This window comes from Lolium perenne, chromosome 2, assembly GCF_019359855.2.
Source record: "Lolium perenne isolate Kyuss_39 chromosome 2, Kyuss_2.0, whole genome shotgun sequence".
Lineage (NCBI taxonomy): Eukaryota > Viridiplantae > Streptophyta > Magnoliopsida > Poales > Poaceae > Lolium > Lolium perenne.
In genome coordinates this window covers 98526641-98552238 of record NC_067245.2, presented here as the reverse complement: position 1 = coordinate 98552238, position 25598 = coordinate 98526641, and the positions used below count along the sequence as shown (strand labels likewise).

The window sequence follows — 25598 nt, the reverse complement described above, 5'->3', positions numbered from 1 at the left end:
GCTGCTGCCTTCTTCGCTTGCGAACTGCACTGGTGTCTCCACAGTCCAGTCGGATGACAAACCTGCTGCCTTCCTTCATTACGCCATGGTAAATACAGTAATAAACCTTGGCTTCATCCGCTGCAGTTTCTACGGCGCCGCAGGTTCGCCATAGGCATGCTTAGCGTGCTGACCTAGCTGCTGATCGTGCATGCTACCATCTGATCCATCCATGCATGCCCGATCGACCTTTTTCCTGTGGTAATATAGCAGCAGCTGGGACCATGCAATGCAATGGATCTAATTATGAATTGCAGTACCAACGATCTGGCATGGCGGTCGTATTCTCATGGACGGCGATCGATCGATGCTGGAGTTAATCAATGGAGTAATTATCTCTCAGTTTGACTGCCTCTTGTTGGCCAAGAACCTAGCTGCAACGTCGCTGAAGAATTAACTTGCGAGTTACGTGCATTTGGACTTTATATTTGAACAGTTCAGTTCTTTTGAGAGGCAGATTTTAATAATTGAGGTCGTGAGCTAGGAATTTGTTAAGGGCATCTTTTACTCCCAGGATTGAAACAATCACAGAAATAGAAACTCCAAATGTATCCTTGCAATGTCATGCCTCCAAGTTTCCACATGATTGAACTTGCATAAAAACTTGTCTTATGTTATTAAGCAATTTCCGAGTTAGTTAAATTACCGAGATCATCATCACGTAAGAACTAGCAATCTTAACCCATTTACTAAATAAACAAGCATATATAGCAAGTAGAACAACTTAGAGTCAAGTGTATCTCATGAGCTTGTTATCAATTTTCAACCACCGGCATAAACCGCACCAAACTTAGAGTCAAGTGCATCCCTTGTCTCTGAGCACACTTAGGACATCACCCTCAACGAATACAATGGCATCTATGAACGCTTTATATATCCTCATCAGGAGAAAGCGAACCTCTAAGAGTGCCAGCCGCAACCCAGTGCACACCCATAGCAGTGAGCCATTATATGGTTTTGGTTTGCCATCTCTTGAAATGCAAACACGTGAACAAGGTCAGCAAGAAAACAAGATGGCGAAAATAGCCTAAAAAAATAAGGTTTTTGGATTGTTAGGTTATTAAGAATTTTTGAGTGATTTTAATTACCGATCACTATCACATAAGCACTAGAAAATTTAATCGTGTGTAGACAAGCAAGCATATCTAGCGGCTCTGCAAGTAAAACAAGTACTAGTGTTAAATGTGAGAAGGGAAGCACATACGTCGTGCCTGGGAAGGCCTCCACCACATCATCTCTATTGTTGGCGTTGGCCATGGTGTTGTCAATGCAACATGGCAAGGAAGATCTTAAACAGAGGCGAGCAGTCGCGTCGAGACGCTTCACAAAAAGCTTATCACCCATTTTCCGAGCAGAATCTCAACAATGGGGTTTCAGAGGTGTGCTCCCCTAGATGGTCGTGCACACAGTGCCGGGATGGGCAAGACTAGAGAGCAACGTAACAACAAGAAAATTGGAGGAGTTTTTCAGACATATCCAATTTGATCTGTCTTCACCCGCTCTTTGTATTGTTGTTGATGATTATTAATAGACCGGAACCTATCGTTTTGATCAGGTGTAAAAAATACAAAAACTTTGCTCTGCAAAGTGTTTATGAAGAATAATATGTTGCAGTATAGGTATGGCAGAAGCGGGTCCAAGAGGGTCTGCTCCTTATTTCAGCCCTGACAACGACGACCAAACTATTTTTTCTTCCGAGGAACCCACAACCAAGCTGCCAGTCCCAGAGCAACGACAGAGCAAGACCCAAGACAGATCCCTGCCCATAATCCAGGCCCTCGACCTGACAAACCCAGGATATTCTGCTGCGCCAGAAACGCTGCGCCGTGGGCAGCTAGCACAAGCAGGGGACCAGGCACTGAGATCCTGCATGCATGCCCGTCCAGACATTATGCGAGTGCGTAGCGTAAGAATGACTTGTCACCAAAACTGCGCCGATGGAGCCACACCACACAACCCGTCCAATAAGTAGAGGTCGACCCGACATACTTGCACATCTCACTCGATCTCCCCCTCCGTCTCGATCCGAGAGATCGATCGGTGACATCGACGTGAACACGATGAGTACACACACTGACTGCTTGGCGTTACGCTACTAGCAACGCACGAACACAGCGTTCGGCTCTATGCCTCTTCAAGTGCATATCGCCTAGACGGACGATGGCGAGGACACATGCGATGCGATGCCCTCGGCCCTGCGCGATCACCACAGGACGAAAGTGACAATACACCGTTGGCTGATCGTTGCTGCTGATGGTCCTAGCACAAACGTAACATGTCCAAGAATGCCGGCCAGCCGTAGCCCCCATCACAGCCTAGCCCAAGACGGGTCACGGGCGCCATTACTGCTTCCCCCTATCTAAAACCCCAGACCCTTTGACTTTGGCCGCCGTTGGTTCGCGACAGCAACCACTCATCCGTTCCGTCTGATCTCGCTTGTCCTACGGAAACAGACAACCTGTACGTACGCCTATCTACGACAGTAATTATTGTTTCTCACCCTGAGTGCGACGGGATAGATGTTTCATGACAGCTGAAGATTACGACACGGGTGTGTATTCTCATTTTCAGATGACACTGTGGCCACGAGATGCGGCAAGGTAAATACATACAGGTACATAAATATCTTGGCCACGGAATGCACACCTCAGGATGAGCACAAGGAGGCCTTCTGCTTCGCCAGCAGCTGGTTCAGCTTCGCCACCAGCTGCCAGTTGCTGCACATGTACTCCTGGAACGATCTCCGGAGGCTCCTCAGAAGGGCCACGTCGCTCCCGCTGGACGGCGTGTTGAGCAGCGTGGCGAAGAGGTTCTTCCACAGCTCAACGTTCCAGTACCTGCTCATAGGATAGGACACATACAGGAGCAGTTAGGGATCGTGCGTCTTGATCATCATCCAAACCTTGTTCAGCTTGATTATAGGCAGCCGTATGCAGAATGAAAAAATTCAAGACGACGGAACCTTTTAAGTGGCGATTTTGGCTGGTACATGTAGCTTCCATCTGCCCTTTTCACCTTCTCGATGCTCAAGGCTACCCCGTGTAGCATCATGTGTGCAATGACGCACAGACCGAAAGTGTCAACCTGCAAGAGACCAAAACCAAATCAACGCATCAGATAGTTGCTTTCAGTGATGGCTAACATGATTTGAGTAGTAACTTTGAAGGGTACAGACCTGATACGTCCAGGTTCTGTCCTCTTGCATCTCGATACAGCTGAACCCTGACGTTCGACAATCACCAAGGAACTCTGTGCCGGCTGGGAAGAGATTTAGATCGATGCCCCGGCCCCAGTCAACAAGACAAATACCCTGGAACGGATGTTTCATAAGCATCAGAAATCCCCCAATAACTCTAATGAAGCTACCTGGCAAGTTAAGACTGACCTGACTCTGCACAGTTCTCGTTTCGCTTCTGAAGGTATCGTCTGTGATTTCTTCGCTGTACAGACCACAAAGGAAACAAGCACATAGGTGAGCGGGCAATTGATATCAAACTGAAGGAGTTGACAAGTGCTACAAACTGAACTTGGAATTTTGGAAAAACAAGTTGAGGAACAGGGGGCAATACATGTTATGTTTACTTTATTAAAAGAGCATGCATGAATGGACTATCCGGAATATTTTTTGCCAGGTGAGTCTTGACACAGATGAAATTCTTATTATTAACAGAAGAACCTGCTTCAGTACTAGCATTTTCTTATGGATCGTTTCATAACCAAAGCAGAATTAATAGAAACACATGCTCAACAAGAAAAACGGCAAAAGATCAGAACATCAACATCTCAGCAGAAGCATGGGGCGTGATCATACAGATTCCAGTTACCATTCATGAGTAATAAACACAGCAGGAAATCATCCAAGATCTTTGCGCCCACCAAACCCAACATATGGGGCCAACGAATGGACGTCCTATCAACCTCCATGCGTGCTTTTATGACCAACCATTTCAAATATTTTCCATCAAAACTTATGTTCTTAACTGCAATGTATAATACCTGACCTAGTTATAACCAGTTTAGAGGTATTTGCGAAGCTTCGAATGAAACATGTACAGCACACCATCACTAGGGATGTCGACAAACAGTTTGTACAAACTGTCTTAAAACTGGAAATTAGACGCCTATAGTAATTTGCACTAATTTGCACTGCAGGTGGTTAGCCGGTGCAAACTTTTGTACTGCAACGAGTTTAACTGGTTAGGGTAAACCTGCTTTCCAATAGTCCTACCTTTACCCACAAAAACATGATCAGTCCAAAAATACATACTACCTCCGTTGAGAAATGTGAAGTCATCCCAGGATGCATCATGCAGTTTTTTTTTCTTTCTAGAAAACGCAAAGGAATCTTTGTGTTTCATTTCCTTGAAAAGATAAGAGTTGTTACACGCCTCCTAAGAGGTTTACACCGAAGGAATGTTACAGAAACTGAAATCAATGAACATCCCAGGTTGTAGGCAAAACATCCCTGAGCCCCTTTGCTCCAGCCGTGGCCCATGATCTTGCGTCTTCTTTGATCTTGGCACAGAGGTCACGGATGGAGGGCACCTCCCCTTCGAAGACACAGGCATTGCGCTGTTTCCAGAACATCCAGGGCACCAACATCGTCGCGGATGCCAGTCCTTTTTGCATCGCCTTGGGAGTGTTCTGCTTGGCCGTATGCCACCAGTCGACCAGGCTGTTCTCGTCGTGAGGCGCATTGCATGTCATGCGAAACCAGGATAGGATCTCGTGCCAGGTTTGGTGGGAGAAGGGGCAGGCGATAAACAGGTGATGAATAGTTTCCATTGCCTGATCACACAGCAGGCACCTGGGATGGTGCTGAAGCCCACACCTGGCCAGCCTCTCTGAAGTCCAGCATCTGTCCATGTTGGCAAGCCAATGGAAGACCTTGTTCGGGGCCCAGGTTTTCCAAATGAGCTTCCAGGCGGCGCAGCTGGTAGACCCTTGGAAAGTCGCCAGATAGGCAGATTTGGCCGTGTACTCGCCAGAAGCATGCCATTTCCACACTGTGTGTGCTCGATCGCCTGCCAAAGGTGGATGTGCTGCCCCACCTCATGAACACCGAGGGTGCCATGGATGTCTCTGGCCCAGTGGTGGGCATCAAGGCCTTCAGCAACCGTATGAATCATTACGTCGCCGTTTAGGGACGCAGGCGTACCACCATTGATCCAGCGATCCTCCCATAATTTGGCAGATTGGCTGTTGCCGAGAGCCATTGTAGTGGATGCGAAGAAGAGGTCTTTTTCCTCGGACGAAAATTTGAGGTCAAGACCAGTCCATGCCCTGTTTCTGTCGGTTCTGCTAAGCCATTGCCACCACAAGCGCAGCACCAGCCCATTGCGCTCGAGGTCCTGGATGCCGAGGCCACCAAGGGAGGTTGACCGGCACACGCGCCTCCAATTCACGTGGCAGCTGCCGCCATTGGCAGCGGCACGTCCCTCCCAGAGGAAGCCTCGCTCGATTTTCTCCATCTTCAAGATCATCTTCGGTGGCGCAAGCACGAGCAGCTGGTGCAGAGGAATTGCCCCAAGAACCGACTTCGCCAAGGCAAGTCTGCCTGGTTTCTGCATGAGCCTGGATTTCCAGCAAGGTAGCTTCCCAGCCATCTTATCGACGAGCGGTTGCAGCTGGGCTGCGGTCGGTCTCCTGATCGTGAGAGGGATGCCCAAGAGCTGGATAGTCGCCGTGGTGTCGACATTGGCGCAGCATATCAAGGTAGCAGAGCTTTTGGCATAATTGACGGCAAGCCCAGAACTTTGCCCAAACACCTCCAGGATCCCTTTGACCGCCATGGCGTCCTCGATCGAGGGGTGGCAGAACAAGATGACGTCGTCCGTGTACAGTGAGGCGGAAGGAATTGTGCGCCTCGGGTGCAGCTGTTGCAGGATGCCGGTGTCGACGGCACGCTTGATCAATCTGCCAAGCACATCCACAGCGAGCACGAAAAGTTCCGGCGATAACGGGTCACCTTGACGCAGCCCTCGTCGATGCCAGATTGGCGGCACAGGGTTGCCGTTGAGCAGCACTCTTGTGCTTGCCGAGGAAAGTAGGATGGCAAGCCAGCCTAGGAACCTCTCAGTGAACCTGTAGCCAGGTCAAGTTTGAGAAGGACTCGCGGGGCTCCAAGCTGGTGCAGCGGGCGGGTAGATTGTCTGATTGAAACTTTAACAGGTAATATAAAACATGCATAGATTGACTCTGCGAAAATAATTTCATTAGTTTTCCCTTCTCAGACTCGACCCCCGCGTCGCCCCGGCGCCTTAGCCGCCGCCAGGGCTCCCCAAGCTCGGGCCCCCCTTGGCCGCCGCTACCGCTGGCCATCGTCGCGGTGGCGGTGGGCGCCCTCGCTGCCAAAGGTGTTGTGAGAGATCTTGCCGTGGAGGCGTGGACTCGCGAGGCGGCTCGCCATGGTGTCACACTCCGAGGTAGGATCTGTGGATCGGAGATAGAGGAGGGGGTGAGAGAGAGCAAGCAGGAGATGGGAGAGAGAACCGGGGGGTGAGAATGGCGATCACGCAATCAATTATTCGATGCCCACACTGTTCAGATTACAGAGGTTTATATTGACACCTCGACCCCACACCAACGGCACGACGCGGCCCAACAACAATTCGGCCCAACTCCTGCTTCTGCTTGTCACAACGTATCAGAAGAACTACGTCGTCAATATAGTTGTGACATTTGCCTCCCCTTGAGATGCAGCATCGTCCCAAATGACTGTTGTAGGGTAACGAAGCCGAAGCACATCAGCATCCTCCCATGTCGCTTCTTCAGGTGGTCGCGTCGCCCACTGAACCTTCAACTGGATCACCGGTTCATTACCTCTTTTCTTCAGACGGCGATCAAGGATCTTCTCTGGTGTAAGATCCCTTGCCGCCAGATCAGGTGGCCGAGGAAGATCAGCAAACACCGGCGTATAGTCAGGGGTAAAAGGCTTGAGCTGCGATACATGGAAAACTGGATGTATACTCAGGTAACTCGTTGCTCCACCTGAAAGGGACCAAAGAACTTGTACGCCAGCCTGCGACAAGGTCGATTAGCTACCGACGTTTGTGCATATGGCTGAAGCTTGAGAAGCACTTGATCCCCCACCGAGAATGCTCGTTCAGTTCTGTTCCTGTCTGCCTGCTTCTTGAAACGAAGCTGGGCACGAAGTAGCTGAGAACGAAGGTGCTCTGTGTGAGCCATCCAGTCCATATCCTGAGAATCCCCTGCTCGATCCATCCAGTGTATCATAGCGCCTGGGTTAGGTTCATACCCATACAGAGCCTTGAACGGGGAACAGTTGAGAGACGAGTGGTGACTGGAATTATACCAAAACTCTGCGACTGGTAACCAGCTACGCCACTGTCGTGGAGAATCATGTACTGCTGTCCGCAAATACATCTCCAAGCACTGATTGACCCTCTCCGTTTGACCGTCAGTTTGTGGATGATACGCTGTCGAGTACAACAGTTTAATTCCTGTGGTTGACAGCATGTCCCGCCAAACAGAGCTGGTGAAAATCTTATCCCGATCAGACACAATTGTCAATGGCACACCATGCAACTTGATCACATTATCCCACAGAGCTTTGGCCACTTGAATTGCAGTGAATGGATGTTTCAATGGAATGAAATGAGCCACCTTAGTGAGGCGATCCACCACGACCATAATGACCTCGAATCCCTCTGATTTAGGTAACCCCTCCACAAAATCCATCGAAATGTCCTGCCATGGTTGTAAAGGGACTGGCAAAGGTTGCAGTTTACCTGCTGGCTTCAACTGCTCATGCTTAGCATGCTGACACACTTCACACTGTCGAACGAAGTCCTGCACTGCCGTTTTGAGCCCAGTCCAAGCAAACAGCTTCTTGATCCTCTGGTATGTGGCTGCCGTTCCTGAATGGCCTCCAACCGCACTCTGATGAAACGCGCTGATGAGCTTGGTTTGTAAAGCTGTATTAGCGCCGATTCAGATACGATCGTGAAGACGAATCAAGCCCTTGTGTAGCGAGAATCCCGCTTCATCTGGTGATAGAATGGCTAGCTTAGCCAACAAGTCTTGTGCTTGCCTGTCTGTCTCATACGAGTTAGTTACCTCGATCAACCACTGTGGCTGACAGATAGACAAGGCATTCGCTGTCAACAAGTGTCCCACGCGTGACAAGGCGTCTGCAGCTCCATTCTCCACACCGCGCTTGTATTGGAAACGAAACTGCAGTCCCACCAGCTTTGACATCGCTTTCCTCTGAAAATCTGTGTCCAATTGTTGATCTCCCAGATTGCATAGGCTCTTATGATCAGTGAGAATCACAAAAGGACCACGCTGCAAGTATGCACGCCACTTATCCACGGCCATCATCACTGCTAGGAACTCTTTTTCGTATGTCGACAATTGCTGGTTGCGGATACCCAAAGCCTTGCTGAAGTAAGCCACTGGGTGCCCTTCCTGAACAAGCACTGCTCCAATGCCAGTAGCACAAGCGTCGGTCTCGATGGAGAAGGGTTTATCAAAATTGGGCACAGACAACACCGGAGTGTTCACCATGGATTCCTTCAATTGCTCAAACACTGCCTGTGCTTGATCATTCCAACTGAACCCTTTTTTGGTCAGTAGCAGCGTCAGTGGTTTTGCAATAATACCATAATTCTTCACAAACTTGCGGTAATACCCTGTGAGACCGAGAAACCCTCGCAATTCCATTGCCGTCGTTGGTATAGGCCAGTCCTGCATTGCCTTTGTTTTCTCGCTGTCAGTAGACACCCCTTCCTTAGAAATAATGTGACCGAGATACTCAATGCTGTTCTGTGCAAAAGAACACTTGGATTCCTTGGCGTACAGCTGGTTGTCTCGTAACAGCTGAAGCACCTGTTTCAGGTGTTGGTGGTGTTCATCCAACGTCTTGCTGTAGACTAGGATGTCATCCAAAAAGACAATCACAAATTTCCGAGTGAATGCAGCAAAAATTGTATTCATGAGACATTGAAATGTTGCCGGTGCATTCGTCAGTCCGAATGGCATAACCCGAAATTGGAAGTGCCCATGATGGGTTTTGAAGGCTGTCTTCTCTTCATCTGCCTCCCTCATTCGAATCTGATGATAGCCCGCCCGGAGGTCCAACTTGCTGAAATATGCTGCGCCCGCCAATTCATCCAGCAACTCGTCCACGATTGGCAAGGGAAACTTGTTCTTCACCGTTACCAAATTCAAGCGCCGATAGTCAATGCAGAAACGCCAGCTTCCGTCTTTCTTTTTCACCAACAGCACAGGAGCAGCATAGGGACTCATACTGTGTGTAATTAGACCTGAACGAATCATTTCCTGCACCTGCCGTTCGATCTCATCCTTCTACATCGGAGAATAACGGTACGGTTTTGTGTTTGGTGGTTGTGCGCCCTCTTCCAAGGTGATAGCATGGTCATATTGGCGATGCGGTGGTAAACCCTGAGGTTCAGCGAAGACGTCAGCAAACTCAGCGAGGACCGCAGTAACAGTTGATGGATGCGAGGAAGAATTGCTTGACCCTAAGAAAGTATCCAACACGGCCACGGCGAGGATGTCATTAGTTGCTTGCAACAACAGCACTGCTTCCCAATCCACTTGTTCCACGATCGGCGGAGCACCAGCCACCAGTCCTTGTAGAGTGACCATCTGTCCCTGATGCAGAAAGGATATGGCATTGCCCTTCCAATCACAAGTCATAGGGCTAAACTGATCCAACCAGTCCTTTCCCAGCACCCCATCATACGCCCCCAACTCCAGAACACGTAAATCCGTAGCAAAAGAAGCCCCCTGACAAGTCCAAGATAACTGGGGTACTAGCTGATCACACTGCACCAAATGTCCATTTGCCAACTTAACTGGTACTGCTGGAATAGGAATTGTCTGAACCCCAATGCTGTCAACAAAGTTCTTGTTGATGAAGCTATGTGAGCTACCTGAATCCACCAGCAACAGCATGACTTGGTTCCCAACCGTGACAGGCAGTTTCAGTGCCGCTGGTGCCTCTTGACCTGTGAGAGCATGGGCTGACAACATACAACACACTGGTTGATGCACTGGCTCATCCAATAGCTCCAAGGCACGGACAGCTTCATCAGACCATTCGCCAAATTCACCCACCTGAATCGTCAAGAGTTGCACCGGTTGTTTGCACGGGTGTTCCCTGGAATATTTGTCGCCGCACTTGAAACACAAATTGTTAGCGCGCCGGAAATCGCGAAGCTGGCGCTCGCGACTAAAATCATCGCCACCTGCGCATGGTGGAGCATTCCCTCGCGGAACCATAGGCAGTGGTGGCGGACGACCCGCTGGAGCTAGTCGTTGTCGTGGTCTGGCAGCCTCCATTTCTTCCTCCTGAATTCGCGCTAACACCGTGGCCCTGGTAATACTGGTTGGTGTCTGAGCACGAACAACCGCTCGTATTTCCGGTTTCAATCCAAGCAGAAACTGAGTGACAAAGAATTTGTTGCTAAGAGACGGATCCAAGGCAAGCAGATGGTACATGTACTTCTCAAACTGCAAGCGATACTCTGCCACTGATCCTAACTGACGAAGCTGCAGTAATTGGTGCATCTGCACTTCAAATTCATCTGGTCCAAATTCTTCCTGTAGAGCACGACCAAAAGCATCCCAAGTGAGAGAGCGTCCTTGCTGACGAACAGCTTGCCACCACAGAGCTGCTCGACCATCCAGATAGAGAGATGCCATAGTAACCCAACTCTGCACCGGCGTCCTGTACAACTCAAAATATGATGCACAGCGATCCAACCACAGATTAGGCAATTCCCCATCAAACCTCGGAAAATCATGCTTGGGCGGCTTGACAAAAGCCTCGCGATCCTCGAATTGAGTCGTGGCGCGATTCTGCCGAACATGTTGCGTGTGTTGGAGCTGGGCATCAGGCACGTTGGGGATGAGCGGTGCGCCATCGTTGGCCAGGCGTGGGTAGCCAGGCACCCCCATTCCCGACGCCACGAACGCCGCGGCTGTGGCACGAGTCTCCCCAGCCCCCGCCGCTTGTGATGCCGCCGGTAGATGCGCGGTGGACGCGGCATGGCGCGCCTCGTCCACATCGGCCTGAGTCAAGTCGATTTGCTTACGCATGACCTGGAGATCCTGAGAAATCCGAGCGTTGAAGGCGGCCTGCTCATCGTGTCACTTGCTCCCCAGTGCCGCCCCATCGTCCAGCCGCTTAAGGATCTGATCCAGGAGAGCCTTCGTCTCCGCTCCGCTTGCTTCCAACGCCATGAGCACCTGCTGCGTCTGCGCCGAGCTCTTCGCGGGCGCCGTTGCTGCTCTCGCCAAACGGATCGTACCGAGCGCAGGATTTTGCGGGATTCACCGAGGTGATTCCCACCTTTTGCTTGGATTTACGGATCAACGCCGAGCGGATCGCGAGCGCAACGACGACGAGAAAAAAAATTCCGCAGGAATTTCCGGCTCTGGATACCAAAATTGTCACACCCCGAGGTAGGATCTGTGGATCGGAGATAGAGGAGGGGGTGAGAGAGAGCAAGCAGGAGATGGGAGAGAGAACCAGAGGGTGAGAATGGCGATCACGCAATCAATTATTCGATGCCCAGACAGTTCAGATTACAGAGGTTTATATTGACACCTCGACCCCACACCAACGGCACGACGCGGCCCAACAACAATTCGGCCCAACTCCTGCTTCTGCTTGTCACAACGTATCAGAAGAACTACGTCGTCGATACAGTTGTGACACATGGTTTGTGTGGCAATGTTGTGCGGCGGTATGGTCGGCTCAGTCGATGCATCCTAGAGGGGGCAGTCGGACATTTATGTCGGGGAGGCGGCCCCGGATGAGTTGGTGTGATGGCCGTGGTCTGGGCCGGCTGCTCTGTGTAGTTTGGGTCACGGGGGTTGTCTGTTCAGGCAGCATTGCAGCTCAAAAGCGAGCAGCGGTATGTCAGGGCGATGGCCCCAGAAGGTGGTGGTCTTGATTGACCGCGCAGGGCGTGGCGGAGCAACAGAAAATCAGAGCGGTTGCTTCAGTTGTTCGTCAACTTTGAGGGTGCTCAACCTTGTGTCATGTGGGCGATGAGGTGGCTCTCGATGTTGTTCATTGGCGTGTTGGGCACCACTTCTGGCGCATGATCTTGTTGATGCAGGCTTCTTCACCTTTGTGGGAGTGTCCCGCGTCTGCTCCTCCCATAGCAGGTGCAGCTTCTTCTCTCTGACAACAGTGGGAGATCAGCTAGTTTGGTGGAGCGGGTCACCGTTGGTTGTGTTTATGTGGTTGGCGTCCTTTTGTGGTCTCTGATGTATCGTCAGCGGAGAGTGGGTGTGGCCCTGTTGTGTTGTTGTTTGGGTGGAATTGGCCATGTTTGTTCCGGTTTTCGCGCGATTTCCCTCTAATTAACTAGGCGCTTTATTCTTAATTAATGGATAAGGCAAAGCTTTTGTCTTCATTTCAAAAAAAAAATCATTTTCTTTCTAGATATTACAATTGCTGGTCGTATTCAAGTAAAATACAAGTTGTATTTCTGAACGGAGGGAATAGTAAGACACCGACTTATAGAAATAGAATGTTCCTTTGAGGGCTTCATATTTGAGCATTCGCAAGTTTGCTAGGCTTACTATTACTGAAAAGTTACCAACTTACTATGGAGCACAGATATAGCACAAAGAAAGGTTGCGCAAATGCAGGAAGAAGAACAGCTAAGTGCATTATAAAGAGGAGTATCTGTCGATACAATGCTAAATTCAGTGATGCTAGATTGTTTTCCTGTTTTGCCTATATTTCGTCTAGAAAAGCCAGATATGGAGGGAGGTAGCTCCTCCAGGCTGGTAAGTTGATTAGTTACCTTGGGTAGCAGACAAGCATATTGTCAGGTTTGAAATCTCCGTGGATTATGCCAACACTGTGCAGAGTTTCAAGCATGTGCAGCATCTCTATAGTGTAATATATGCACAGAACTTCATCCATTTGGTGACCAACAACTAAGTTGGAATTTATAGCATCCTGCCAGAGGTTTGTATTGTCTGTTATCACATTTAGAAACATGGAATATCTACAGTTACGTCTGATCAACAACACATATTATCCTGACAAACAAAAGCTGTTTCTCTATATCATGTTTTCACTGAACTTCTTGATAATAATATGAAGTAATTACCAGAAGAGTTCCATATGGCAGGTAATCACAAACCAACAAACTGACATCAGCAAATACATGCACTTCATGTGCATAGCCATAGCTTGGTCTCTGGAAACAAAACAAAAAATGAAATATGAGTAAGTTTACAACTATGAACGCTATGGTGTTCCTAAACAGAAATTATTTTTTAGAGGCTGATTCTAAGAACAGAAAGTTAACCTGAATATCAGATATCCTCAAATCAAGCTGGCGGTACATGTAAAATTCCCAAGGAAATGCAGGCTTTTGAACCTGCATGCAAGGAGTAAAATTTAACATCAGAATCAAACGCAAAAGCCAGGTTTTATTTTTATAATGGAGGCATCTTTCACCTTCAAGGCAACTGTTTCTTCCGAGTTGCCATCAATACTAGCTTTGTATAATTTAGCAAAAGCACCAGTACCACAAAAGCCTTTGATCTGATACTTCCTGCCACCTTGGTGCAACAAAAGTTATGAAATAATTAAACTTTGTGATATCAATGATAGGTATCAGGTCTTTTAAATCACAAAACAAAGGCATATTTCAGTGAGAAAATTATGACTCCTTGCAGCCTGCGAGTGTTGAAAATCAAGTAGCCAAACTAGGACACTGATTCAGAATGTACAACAACATAAAGCAAGGATGTAAGACAATATAACTAAAGTTTATACCTAACTCGATGAATTTGTTTTTTACAGCATGCAGTGAGGAAGTTAAGGGCACCTTTCCTGAGTAGACCTTGCTGCTCTTATAATAGCCCTGTGAAGGATTTGAATGTAGCACACAAAGATGAGAGCAAAGCAAAACTCAAGAGAACCATACCCACTAATTTAACTTACAGTGAACTTCTTGAGGCCACCACCATTAATTTTCGTCATTAAACTGTCCATAGTAGACAAAGACCATGGATCGACCACATTAAGCTCCTTTTGTATTTTAGACGGTTTGGGCTACAAGACAAGACCAAACACCAATTGATTATCCTCTGGGATGATAGGCATTAGATTAAGTGAACAATGCACGAAATCATGATGTAAAATATTGGACAGTGATCATAATTTAATTTAGAGGATGTGTAAGTTAAACAAGACAACAATGTGTTCCACAAATCACTTCACTGCCTTATGGAGAAATATACTTTTGCAACTCACATGATAAAAATGCTCGGTCTAGTAAAGCTATGCGAAAGCTCTCCTACCATAAACTAAAGCCTTTTTTCTCTGAACATATCAGTTTACTTCTAATACTAAATTGAACACATGAACAGATAGAACCAAAAGAAGTGGTGTCATTCTGAACTATGCTTATCTGAACCAAAAGTATCTCTCGACCCACAACATAATAACCAGGATAATCATTTTAAAATGTTTTTCCTAAAATCTTAAATCAGGTGCATACATAAATGACAGGATAGAACTTGTTTCATTAAGATTTAATACAAACTTTGAGCTAATTATCATTGATCTAAGTGGAAATATATGGTAAGGATGTAAGCCCAGCATTGGGCAACCAATAAAACATACATATCAATGTGTTAGTCTCCAAGTTATACTGTTTGAACTATCAAGTATCAAGCGACAAAGGGATACATGGCCGAAGTAAATTAAACAAGCTGGAAGGAGACAAATGGCAAGCACTGAAACATACATATCATATTCAAGTCCTAACATTTTACTAGCCAAGTGACCATTTTGTGGAAAAACAACCACATGATGACAAAAAAAGGAACAGTAAAAGAAGCCTTTATGTGCTTGTCTGTGATGATGATTGGAAGATACAAATGACATAGACGGCTAATTTGAGTTATCTTAGGCTTGTCCAGAAAGCGAGCCCACTGGTGACTGGACCTATATCTTATAAGCCCCATAGGCAAAAATTTATCAAATAATACATAAAACATTTTGAGTTAACCCAACGAAATAAGTAGTTGTATTTATAAACCCCAGAACAGCACTAATTGATTCCAAATTCCCTACAGAAGGGAGCTTAAGTTAAGAGTTAAGCCCAACTCGCAAGAAAAAGGAATATTCCACCCTCGACACTAGTTTTAGTTAACATTGCTAGGAACTATAAGCTTCTAAAGCTTAAACTATGCTGAACCACACTTCTATAACTATACCATAATATGTTCACAAAATAAAGCATTTTGAATTATTGATGACTAGTAGCTAATTCACATAATAAAGAAAAGAGTTAGTGTATTGCATTTATCTCTCTTATGTAGTAAAGGTTCGTATGAACTCGTCACTGCAAAGAACTCGATATAAGTTATTCACTGCAGCAAGCAACTCCAAAGGTTCGTATGAACTCGACACTGCAAAGAATTCGATATAAGTTATGCGACATAAGGCAAGGACATTATTTCAAAAAAAAATATGCAATCATAAACTTGTCTAGGTAGAAACCAGTGCTTCCAGCATCTGGATGCTGAACAGTAGTGAGAAATTCAGTGATCAGACAAATCAGTCAACCTGGTGATTATATCTCAAATACTACAGGGGACGAATATCAATAGAGTTTCTTGCGTCTTGTACTCATAAAGAACAGAGGGGCCCACACGGTTCATAAAAGTTATATATCTCAAATACTACAAGTCTAGAACACAGTAACAAAATACTGCATATAATATTGCAGTTAAATACAAGGTTCGTTTCTTCCTAGTTGTCAAGTGGCAGGAACAAAAATGTGAGGAAAGTCCTTTGGTTGTTGAACAGAACCCACCAGATCCTGGATGTTACTGCTAATCCTTCAATCTGTTACTTTTACATTGGATGAACTAGCACGCAACTCGGTAAGAAAAACCTCTGATGCATTTTTTTCTTAATGATGCTACTAATGTAATGCATAGCATTGATCTATTGCAAGGCCCTGATATTCGATTCCTACAAGGCTACAAAACAACTCACGTGCAGCAATATGAAAATTAGAAAGTGCATGCTCAATGTATCCACACACAGCAATATGTCGATTCAGTGGGTGTCTTTCATACCTGTGCATCATCATTGGATTCTTCTACAGCACTCTCCAATTGTTTCAAAAAATCAATATGCATCTTCTTCAAATGATCGACGGGCTCAGCTTTTCTGGTTAACCAACAGACCATAGGTCATCATATCAACACAGCAACATAAGGTTGTAGATGCATATGAAGGGAAATTATTTCCAACTCTAACCTGGCAATGCCAATTCCATACACCTTATCAGCCTCCAGCACTCTGCCCTTAGCAAATAAAAACAGTGCATATGCTTCGTAGAGCAGTGCATGCTCCAAAAACAATCTCTTCTCCTCCAGCTGCTTATACACCTTGTCGAAATCACAAATTGCATCCGCCTAAAATTGCACAAACCACAGAAACTGATTAAAGCAAAAGAATCCAGATGGGTAAGACCAGAATTGACATTTAGAAAGCAATGGAGTTACATAAAGGATCCAGATCTTCAGAAGGCGGGGGTCAGTGGAGTACTGGTAATCGTCCCCATACTTATCAATGCATTCCGTAACGTAAACCTTTAACTGCTCAATCGCAGCTTGACAAAACTCTGGGTTTGTCCTGAGCTCCTGCATGGCCTTGCTGATAGACCTGATAATAAAGAGAGAATCGGATCTAAGCAAATGGCACACATAGATGGTAGATCTGTAAAGTTTCATTTGATATGTTTTTCCTCCTATTTCTGTGTGAGATTGAGTAATATACTACACCCATAATTTTCCTGGGATTTTTGTGCATAATCATAATGCCAGAAAATGATCTCCAAAAGTCAGGGGGAACGAGCTCCTCTAACTGAGCTCTTGCTAAGTTAGGCTAACATAGTCGTTACGGCCAGTGCTGGTCCACAGTGGTTTAGCTACAGTACAAAGTCCACCGTGTTTCATTACAGTACATATTCTTGGCCTCTTGTTTTAGATCCAACGACTATGTTAGTCTAACTTAGCAAGAGATCAACCCCACTTGACCCATAATTAGAGGTTAGCAAGTAGCAACTAGTATATAGAGAATCATAGAGGTGGAGTGGGACGAACCAAGTTAGACGCACTAACCGTATGCACTTAGTAAGCAACTAAGAGGCGCACTAGAATCACATCTCCATACATAAAGAGGCGAAAGCTCAGACACACACACACGCACGGACAGAACTGAGTCGAAATTGCACGAAAATCTGATAAATTAGGTCTAGGCGGAAGCAATAGTTGCAGGCGTGAAGGTGTATCTCAAGGGGCAATCCGGTGCTACCTGAGGTAAGGGAGGATGGGGTCGGAGGGCGGCGACCCCTCCCGCGAAACCCTAGGAGTGGACCTCCCGAGCGGACTAGAGAGGGCGGCCGCCCCTCCCGGCGTCCGCTCTATCATAACCATCCTCGGCGGCGGGGCTGGAGCTTGTGGATCCCGGCAGCAATCGCGCGCCGGACGAGCTCCGCTCCGCTGCCGACCGAGCGTGTGGAGAGAGAGGAGAATGGGGAAAAGTTTTTGAATTCTGTCTGCCGACCGAGCTCAGGCACGCGAGGCTTCAGAATACGGGCCTAAAATGGGCTCGCGTGGGCCGAGCCCATTCGTTGCTGCCAGCTGTGGTAAAAGTCCAATATGCCCCTGGTTTCTCAGTCTCAGTGCTCTGGTCAAACGGTCAAGATCGAATTCGGGAAGCAGAGCAGAGATGGAGGCGTTCAGGAAGCAGGCGAACAAGTTCAAGGAGCAGGTCGCCAAGCAGCAGCAGGTTCGGACGATCCCAGATCTGATTATTTCTATCTCTCTCTTCTGTTTACTCTTTGGTCGAGGACTCGAGGCATAACTAAATTTCGACAAATGGGGCGAGATTTCGCTTTGGCATGATTTGATGCGCTGTGCGTGGAAGCCGCCATGGAAATGAGGAAAGATCGCTTGCGGCAGGTTCTGGGAACCCCGCGGGCTATCCTTGCTGGTTCTTGGATCTCGTAGTGACGCACCGCGAAATTTCTCTTCTTATTATTAGGGTTTAGTTTCCTGATTTTTTACACTGTAGACTGCTCGTGCTGCAGTGTGAACTGTGAAGCCGAAATGCTGGGCATTTTGAGCTGAGGGGTTTGTATGTTATATCTGCCTACCATGCTGTTGTTTGCTCATGTATACAACTGTGTCAGCATGGGTACAGATATAGTAATAGATAGATTTAGTAGAATAGAAAGTTCATTGTTACTTTGCTTCAAGAAAAGTTCTTTAAATGTTAGCTTCTTCTATTTGTCCAACCATATGAGGACTTTGGGAGATCAAATTGTGCTGGAAATGGGCAATGTATATGCTTATGTTCCATAAATGCATTCAGAATCCTCTACCAAGATTTGTGTAGCCATTTTTGGAAAGGTGCCGATTCAGTGATATGTATTCCTAGGTTGGTTACTGTATTTGTTGGGTCATAAAATGTCCCTCCATGGTTGAATTCAGTATTTGCTATTTAGTGCATTCTGAGAGCTATCTTGTCTGTCATGACATCAAAAGGTTCTTGTTCCGGCATATTCCGTTGGATATGCAAATTACACTGTGACGTTTTCTTATTTGCATTCCTCTTGGCATATGCAGAGTTTCCATTTTAACCCCAGCATAAGCTATTTACAAGAAGCATAAAGCATGCATTCATATTAATTTCTGCAAGGAGAAGTGTTTAATTTCACTTATGGGGTATAACCATATTAGCATTTGCTTTATTTTTCTGGTAAATGAGCCTAAGAACTTCATTTCTGTAATGACGTTCTACGATGTGAGTTTGTGTTGTTTACTTCTTCTGTGTACATCATCCAGTTGAGGCAGCAACTGTCATAGTGCAAACATAATACGCGAAAACTTCAATTTGACAAGAGATATTTTAGACGAAAAGGCAATTTATTTGACAGAGATTTTCACTTGTAGGATTATTTTGTTGTCCCTAAACTACATTCTTTTTTGTTTCTGCCAGGGCTGCAGGTGATCTGCCTTTAGATTAATTCTTTCTTTGCTTACATTTTATGCATTTAAATTTTCAGGCTGTGATAAAGCAATTTAGTGGTACTGGTTTCGAGCGTTCAGATTCTGTTGTAATTGATGAAGTTGAATTACAGCAACATCAACGGCTTGAGAAATTGTACAGTTCTACTCGTTCTGGAAGGGTAAGAAAGGGTAAACTACATAGAAGCATATTATGTGAGGCAGAAAGCCAATATTTAAAATTGCAATCACATATTTGCTATCGTTTCAAGGCTATGCAGAACGGGCCACCATTCTCAACTTACATTCAGTTCACTAGATCGTCTTTTTTTAAGTTGATAGCTAGGGAAACTTATCGCTCAACTGCATTGATGCATTACATGCTTTGTTGAGTTTGTCAGTTTGTAAGCTTATCCTATGCATATAACCCAACAGGATTTTCAAAAGGACATAGTTCGAACAGCTGAAGGCTTGGTGTCTATTGGAAGCAAGCATGTTGAAGTGGGTATGTAGTTCTTGTCCTCCATGCTTAGTTGGTTTACTATGTCATCCTTTAGTTCTCTTTCAGAATAGGAGAAGGGGGTTCTTAATACAAAAAGGAGAATTAAGATTCTGAGTTTTCATTGCTTTTGTAATGTACCATTAATGTGGATTAGAAGGAAGAATGTTCTGCCCTCCAGAATATATGATGTGTTGCGTATAGGATGATTGTAAATTAATCAGATCCTAACTCTTAAAGGTACCTTCTTGTTTGGTTTGAGGAATGGAATGACACGATCCACCATCATGTCATTTCACATGACCAAAATGCCAATAGAAGAACGTGGAATTTGTTCCTGCCACGGATCATCAAGGTGCCCGATAAAGGACTAGCCCATCCTATAACGATGCTGCTCTTTAAAGAAAGGTTCCTTAGTGTAGTGGCTACATTGGCATGTCTCTTGCTGGCATGAGAGTGCTCGCCGCAGATTTTAGGTTGCTGTTGCTAGCAACTATTATGAAGGGTCTTTTGAGACTGCTCTCTCCACTTGCAGAATTAAAGGCTAAGGTTGCTGTTGCTAGCAACTATTATGAAGGGTATTTCGTCCGTTTGGGTCGTCCTGCGGACACGCGGATATCGCGTGGACGTTCACGGACGTCCGCCTCGAATTTTATTCCCCAACGCACAGCCACGACCCAAATCCGACGAGGCAAGAGGAGACGCGCAGCGGCGTAATGAGGCGCGGCCGGCGTCGTGGCGGCGTCGCGGGTGGCCTCGGAGACAAAGCCGGCGGGGCTGGGACCGAGCGCGCGGGCAAACGCTGCTGTCCAGGCTGCTGGACACCCACAGCGGCTCGTCCACCTGCGCCACCTTGACCAGCTCCTCCATGGCCGCCAGCTCGAGCTCCAGCAGCATGCCACCGGCTTCTGCGCTGCTCGACTCCGCGAGCGCCTCACCGGCCTCGAGGCATCCGACGTCGCCCTCGGCGGGCTGCGCGGGCGCGGCCCCGTTCGCCGCGCCCTGCCCCGTCTCCGCGGGCGGCGTGTTCGCGGCCGCCTCCTTGCGTGTCCCGTCCACGGCCCTCCAACGGGCGTCGTAGGCAGCCGGACGCGAGCTGGGCGGAGCGGCGCCCGGCCATGGCGCGGGCGTCTGGCGAGCGGTGCGCGGCCGTCTTGGGCTCGGCCGTTGCGTGGTGTGCGGCCGCTTGTGGCTCGACCGCAAGGCGCCGTCGGCGTCGTCGCGCCTATGTGCTGGAAGGTGAGGGCGCTACTGGCGCGGGCGCTCGCGCCGCGGTCGACGACACCCTGGCTTGGCCGCGGAGTACTACTGCAAGAAATCTGTGCCGCGCCTGCGCTTGCCTCGCTGGAGGCCGCGCCCGCATGTGCTTGCCTCGACAGAGGACCTCCTCCCACGCCGCGCCGCCGGGCACGTCCGCGAAGCCCGCGTCTCCGCCGCCGGTCGGCGGGGGCGGGCGGCCCCGGGCGCGCGACGAGGTAGCACGGGGCGGCGCGAGGGGCGCGGGGCGCAGCGAGGCACGGGGCGGCATCGAGGCCGGCGGCGCTCGTTTCTGCTCCGGCGACTTCCAGCATGACTGAAAAAAAAGGAGGCGGCGGCGGCAGGGGTCTCTAGGCGAGGGTGGCGCCGGAGCTCGGCTAGGTGAGCTCCAATCCGGCGAGTAGCGTTGAAGGTTTTCATGGGGGAAAAGCAAACAGAGGAAGACAGAGGAGAGAGAGAGAAGGCTGGGACCATGTGGTTGCATTTTGTGTCTCTGTCACATGGCGGATACAATGGACGCCCACGTTCGTCCGGCTCGCCCCAAAAGTCTCCCAAATTTGCGCCAGTTTTGGGTCAGGCCGGACGCTGCACCTGTCCGTTTTAAGTTGGGTTGCCCCGTTGGGAGCAGGTTTTGTCCAGGAAGACCCAAACGGACGATTTTTTGCATTTGGGTCTCCCCGTTGGAGATGCCCTAAGTAATGCATTTCATTTGACCAAAAGAACTTTAAACTTGTGTCTGTTACCTTTCGCTTGCTGACAGCATGATGGTAATAAACTATTAATGGGTCATATTTTCTTACAGTAACACTTCCTGTTTATCCTATTCTCGAAATTCAACATCTGGTGGGTGATGCAAGTGCACCTTTTCTTTCATTTGATCACAGGAACAAAATTTTCTGAGGACTGCTTTAGATATGGAGGTGAAAATAACGGTGATGATGAAGCCCTTACAAAAGCTGCATCACTATATGGGGGTGCTTTGAGAAATGTTGAGAAAGAGTATGAAGATTTCAATAGAACTTTATGTTCTCAGGTAAATCTATCTACCGTGTTTTGAGATAATTTTCCATGTAGATGAAATATTTTGGCTTGTTATAGCATTAGGCATCAGCATCAATATGTGTTTCTACTTTCTACTTGCCCTGTATAACATGTTGTCAATCGGTAGTTTCTCTTAGTGAATAGTACTCCCTCCATTTCATTCTATAGTGCCTATAGTTTTTTGGCACGGAAATTAGCACAAGAGTGTTCTTTACACAAGACCCCCTAGATTAACGATTTGAGATCAGAGTAAAATGAAGGAAATCGGTAACTTCCTAAATTAACATAACAAATCCCACAAATCTCTCTGGTTGACTCTCCATATATGTGCAACCAGGTTATATTAAGGAAATAAAACATTGCTTCCTAAATCTAAGGAATCGTTGGGATCATGCATTAGGAATCTCAAATAATTGTTTCCTTTTTGTATGGATTTTTCTTCACGCATGTCATGTGGGAGCTGATCGGTAGAGGGGGTAATTGAAAAAGAGTCAAGCTACAATCTTATATTCTGAAAAAAATGGCAAAAATCTATAGGCATTATAAATTATATGAAACAATTAATTGAGATTCCTAATGCATGGCCCCAAGGATTGCTTAGATTTAGGAATCAATGTTTTTCTTTTCTTAATTAAACCTGGCTGCACATATATGGAGAGTCAACCAGACAGATTTGTGGGATTTGTTATGGTAGGTTAGGAAGTTATCGATTTCCCTAATTTAGTCTGATCTCAAATCGTTCAGCCAGGGGGTCTTGTGTAAAAAATGCTCTTATGCTAATTTCCGTGCCAAAAAACTATAAGTACTATAGAATGGAACACAGGGAGTATGTTTTACCATCCTTCCTAGTTCTTACTCTTATGGCTTAAATGCTTAATAGATAGTTTCGTCTCTCCAATAACCAGGTGTCAGTATATCTCTGGGTATAACATATGAACCGTGGCTTCTGTTGTATTGCACAAAAATAATGCAGATATACATATAGCCCTGCAACTTGGCTGAAATATTGAAACAGGTGTATTAAGTCCCTCAGATTTTGCATAGAGATTTGATTGAGCCCTCCAATGCAGCAGAACAATAAACCCTTCGTGAAATATGAAATGCTGAAACCGCAGATAAAATTTCTGGCTCAACCCTGGTTTTCCATCTTCTGCGATTTATTTCTTTATGATAAAACTCCATAAGATTCCATCCATATATAGACGTAATGTACTGGAAATGGTGCCACCCGAGATCTGAACAATAGCCCAGCTTATCTGAATTAATGAAAATACTTTTTAGATGAGCTATCTAAAGTTTCATCCTGTAAATGCAAACATGTGTGTGCACTTAAACCAAATGGTATTGGTGTCTCTTACACAGTGCACAACTGTTCATCCCATGTTCGCAGCATCATATACCTTTCACAGCAAGTTTTGAAAATATAGTGAGTGTAACAACATTCTTTTTCAGAGCAAATCAGAGCTAAGGCTTCTGAAACATATGGTGGTAGAAATATAAGAGTTAATGAGTATACTGTTGTAAGGTGCTTTGATCTAATTTATAAGTATTTGGCATTTCAGACCATTGATCCATTGAAGGCGATGGCTGCGTGTGTTCCCCTGGAAGATGCTCGTGGCCTTGCACAACGTTATAGCCGGATGAGACAGGAAGCTGAGATCCTTGTATGTAGCATCTTGTTCCTTGCAGCATGTCCAGAATTAGTATTGCTATGCATAATACAGTAGTTTACCCTGTTCTGTTTGGCCAACAGTCTGCTGAAATTGCTAGAAGGAAGGCACGAGTAAGAGAAGCTCCAACTGCCGAGAACACTACAAAACTTCAACACTCCGAATCTAGAATGGTAGAGCTCAAAGCAACCATGGCTGTGTTAGGAAAGGAGGCTGTTGCTGCACTTGCTGCTGTTGAATCTCAGCAAAAGAGGGTAACTCTTCAGCGCCTGGTTGGCATGGTAAGATTATTTTCCTCTAGCTATGGCTCATCTATTTGCATTGGTTCGTTCAATTTAATTTTCTCTTATACTTGGTCACTCACCCTGTTGAAGGTAGAAGCAGAGAAGTTGTTCTATTTGAGGCTAGCTTCTATACTTGATGATGTTGAAGCTGAGGTAGAATTTCTCCCAGCTTGTTATGTTAAGCTGTCATATCTTGTGCTTCTAACCATTATTTATTGTTCTTCATAGATGTCATCCGAGAAGCAAAAGAGAGAATCTGCACCTCCTATTATTCCCTCCCATAAGCGTGCCGAGAAGGCCCAGTACTTCCTTGCTGAGGTGAAATATGAGCAACTGACAGCACAGAACCAGCACCTCATAATTCTGTATTTATCAGCCCTTACTTTTTGTTGCTGCAGGCAGTGCATAACTTCAATGGTACCACGGAAAAGGAGCTGAGCTTAATCGTTGGTGATTATGTTGTTGTTCGTCAGGTCAGTGTGCTGATAATCATTCTTTTTGTCAGGCTAAGTTATCACATGATTATAATAGCTGCCCTGCGGAAGCATTAATAAAAACTTTGTTCCCATGTGGCGCTAACTTTGTGACCGACTCTTGGGTTGTCGTGAGGGCTCATCTTTGTTGATACAGGAGGGAGAAAGCAAATTAGGGATGGATCAATCTGTCCAACCGAAAGAAACTTGAACTGTTGGCTTGTCTAGGGCAGTAGCACCGAAGCCAGAATTCACTACCTAACTTCTTGCTCTTTTCCGTGCCTGCACCAGATTGCTCCGAACGGTTGGGCAGAGGGCGAATGCAGAGGGAAGGCAGGGTGGTTTCCGGCCGGCTATGTCGAGAGGCGGGAGAATATCCCGCCAAATAAAGTCTTTCCGCAAGCATAAGCTGCTGATCAGTGCAGTTGCCTATTTTGGCTGCACCGAGGTATCTGCGTTTTCTGCGCACTTGGGAGTTGTTGTATATCTTTTTTTTTTTTTTGAGAACTAGTTGTGTATATCATGTACCTTCCACACTGGCTCAGGGCATGCCAGTTGCATGTGGGCTGATTCATTTCGAATGTAAGTTACTACTCCAGTATTTGCTAATGTACTAGTAGAATATTTTGCTAATATGCTACTGAAGTACTTTCCTTTGTTCCAAATTAATCGACGCAGATTTGTCTAGGCGTTTTAGTCCCTAGATACATGTGAATCTTGACAAATATTTTTGAGGCTTTGTGAGTACTTGATTGATTAGTTTTGCTTCTTGCTGTGAACGGGCCTTCCGAGGCCTGGGTCGGCACTGCCTAATACACGAACCTGGGCTGGAAAGAGAAGATCAATACATCTCTCCCACAAAATTGCCATTGTTTCTCCCCTTTCATCCTCTTCTCAAAAGGTTATCTTTAGTGGCCAGAGATCTTCAAAGGAGCCTTCACACTTCACACATATTTACGAGGAAAGATAGTACTGTATGTTGCATCACCAGCTTCCTAGACATGGAACTGACTGGAATGCGTCCATCTAATTTTTTCATCTTGATCGTGAGAATAATCTCCAAACAAGTTCTTTTTTTTGCGGGGAATTCGGAGGGTCTTATTCAGCTGAAACAGAACCTGAATGATCAGCTTGGAGGCTGACCACCAGAAAGTCTGGAATACAATCTAGCCAGCTATTAGTCACCATCAGAGTGCAAGCTAATCTAGCACAAAGATGAGCCGGAATATTAGCCGACCTAGGGACATGCTGGATAAGAAAAAACTTAAAGCTGCCAACT

The 25598-nt window shown here is 46.5% G+C and overlaps 2 protein-coding genes across 2 annotated transcripts; one reads left to right on the top strand and one right to left on the bottom strand.

Moving 5' to 3' along the window:
• Positions 1 to 2557: 2557 nt before the first annotated feature.
• On the bottom strand, positions 2558 to 17646 carry LOC127333361 (mitotic checkpoint serine/threonine-protein kinase BUB1). The gene is made up of 14 exons (XM_051359753.2): positions 17399 to 17646; positions 16588 to 16747; positions 16340 to 16497; positions 16156 to 16249; positions 14006 to 14116; positions 13838 to 13925; positions 13517 to 13620; positions 13365 to 13436; positions 13164 to 13253; positions 12852 to 13009; positions 3425 to 3479; positions 3215 to 3349; positions 3002 to 3123; positions 2558 to 2876 (listed from the first exon to the last, which is right to left on the bottom strand). The coding sequence occupies exons 1-14, from the start codon at positions 17518 to 17520 to the stop codon at positions 2687 to 2689; spliced, it is 1659 nt and encodes a 552-aa protein (XP_051215713.1). The 5' UTR covers positions 17521 to 17646; the 3' UTR covers positions 2558 to 2686.
• Positions 17647 to 17719: 73 nt separating this feature from the next.
• On the top strand, positions 17720 to 24954 carry LOC127333364 (SH3 domain-containing protein 3). The gene is made up of 10 exons (XM_051359754.2): positions 17720 to 17875; positions 19155 to 19277; positions 19531 to 19600; positions 21736 to 21884; positions 23455 to 23556; positions 23646 to 23843; positions 23937 to 23999; positions 24075 to 24164; positions 24245 to 24319; positions 24611 to 24954. The coding sequence occupies exons 1-10, from the start codon at positions 17816 to 17818 to the stop codon at positions 24725 to 24727; spliced, it is 1047 nt and encodes a 348-aa protein (XP_051215714.1). The 5' UTR covers positions 17720 to 17815; the 3' UTR covers positions 24728 to 24954.
• Positions 24955 to 25598: the final 644 nt, after the last annotated feature.

Coding starts and splice junctions, on each gene's coding strand:
- LOC127333361 (XM_051359753.2), bottom strand. CDS start 17,520: ATGGTTATGATAGAGCGGACGCCGGGAGGGGCGGCCGCCCTCTCTAGT. Junction 13,254..13,364: donor TGAGGATATCTGATATTCAG/GTTAACTTTCTG, acceptor TTTTGTTTCCAG/AGACCAAGCTATGGCTATGC. Junction 2,877..3,001: donor CCAAAATCGCCACTTAAAAG/GTTCCGTCGTCT, acceptor TCCTATGAGCAG/GTACTGGAACGTTGAGCTGT.
- LOC127333364 (XM_051359754.2), top strand. CDS start 17,816: ATGGAGGCGTTCAGGAAGCAGGCGAACAAGTTCAAGGAGCAGGTCGCC. Junction 19,278..19,530: donor GTTCTACTCGTTCTGGAAGG/GTAAGAAAGGGT, acceptor ATAACCCAACAG/GATTTTCAAAAGGACATAGT. Junction 23,844..23,936: donor TTCAGCGCCTGGTTGGCATG/GTAAGATTATTT, acceptor ACCCTGTTGAAG/GTAGAAGCAGAGAAGTTGTT.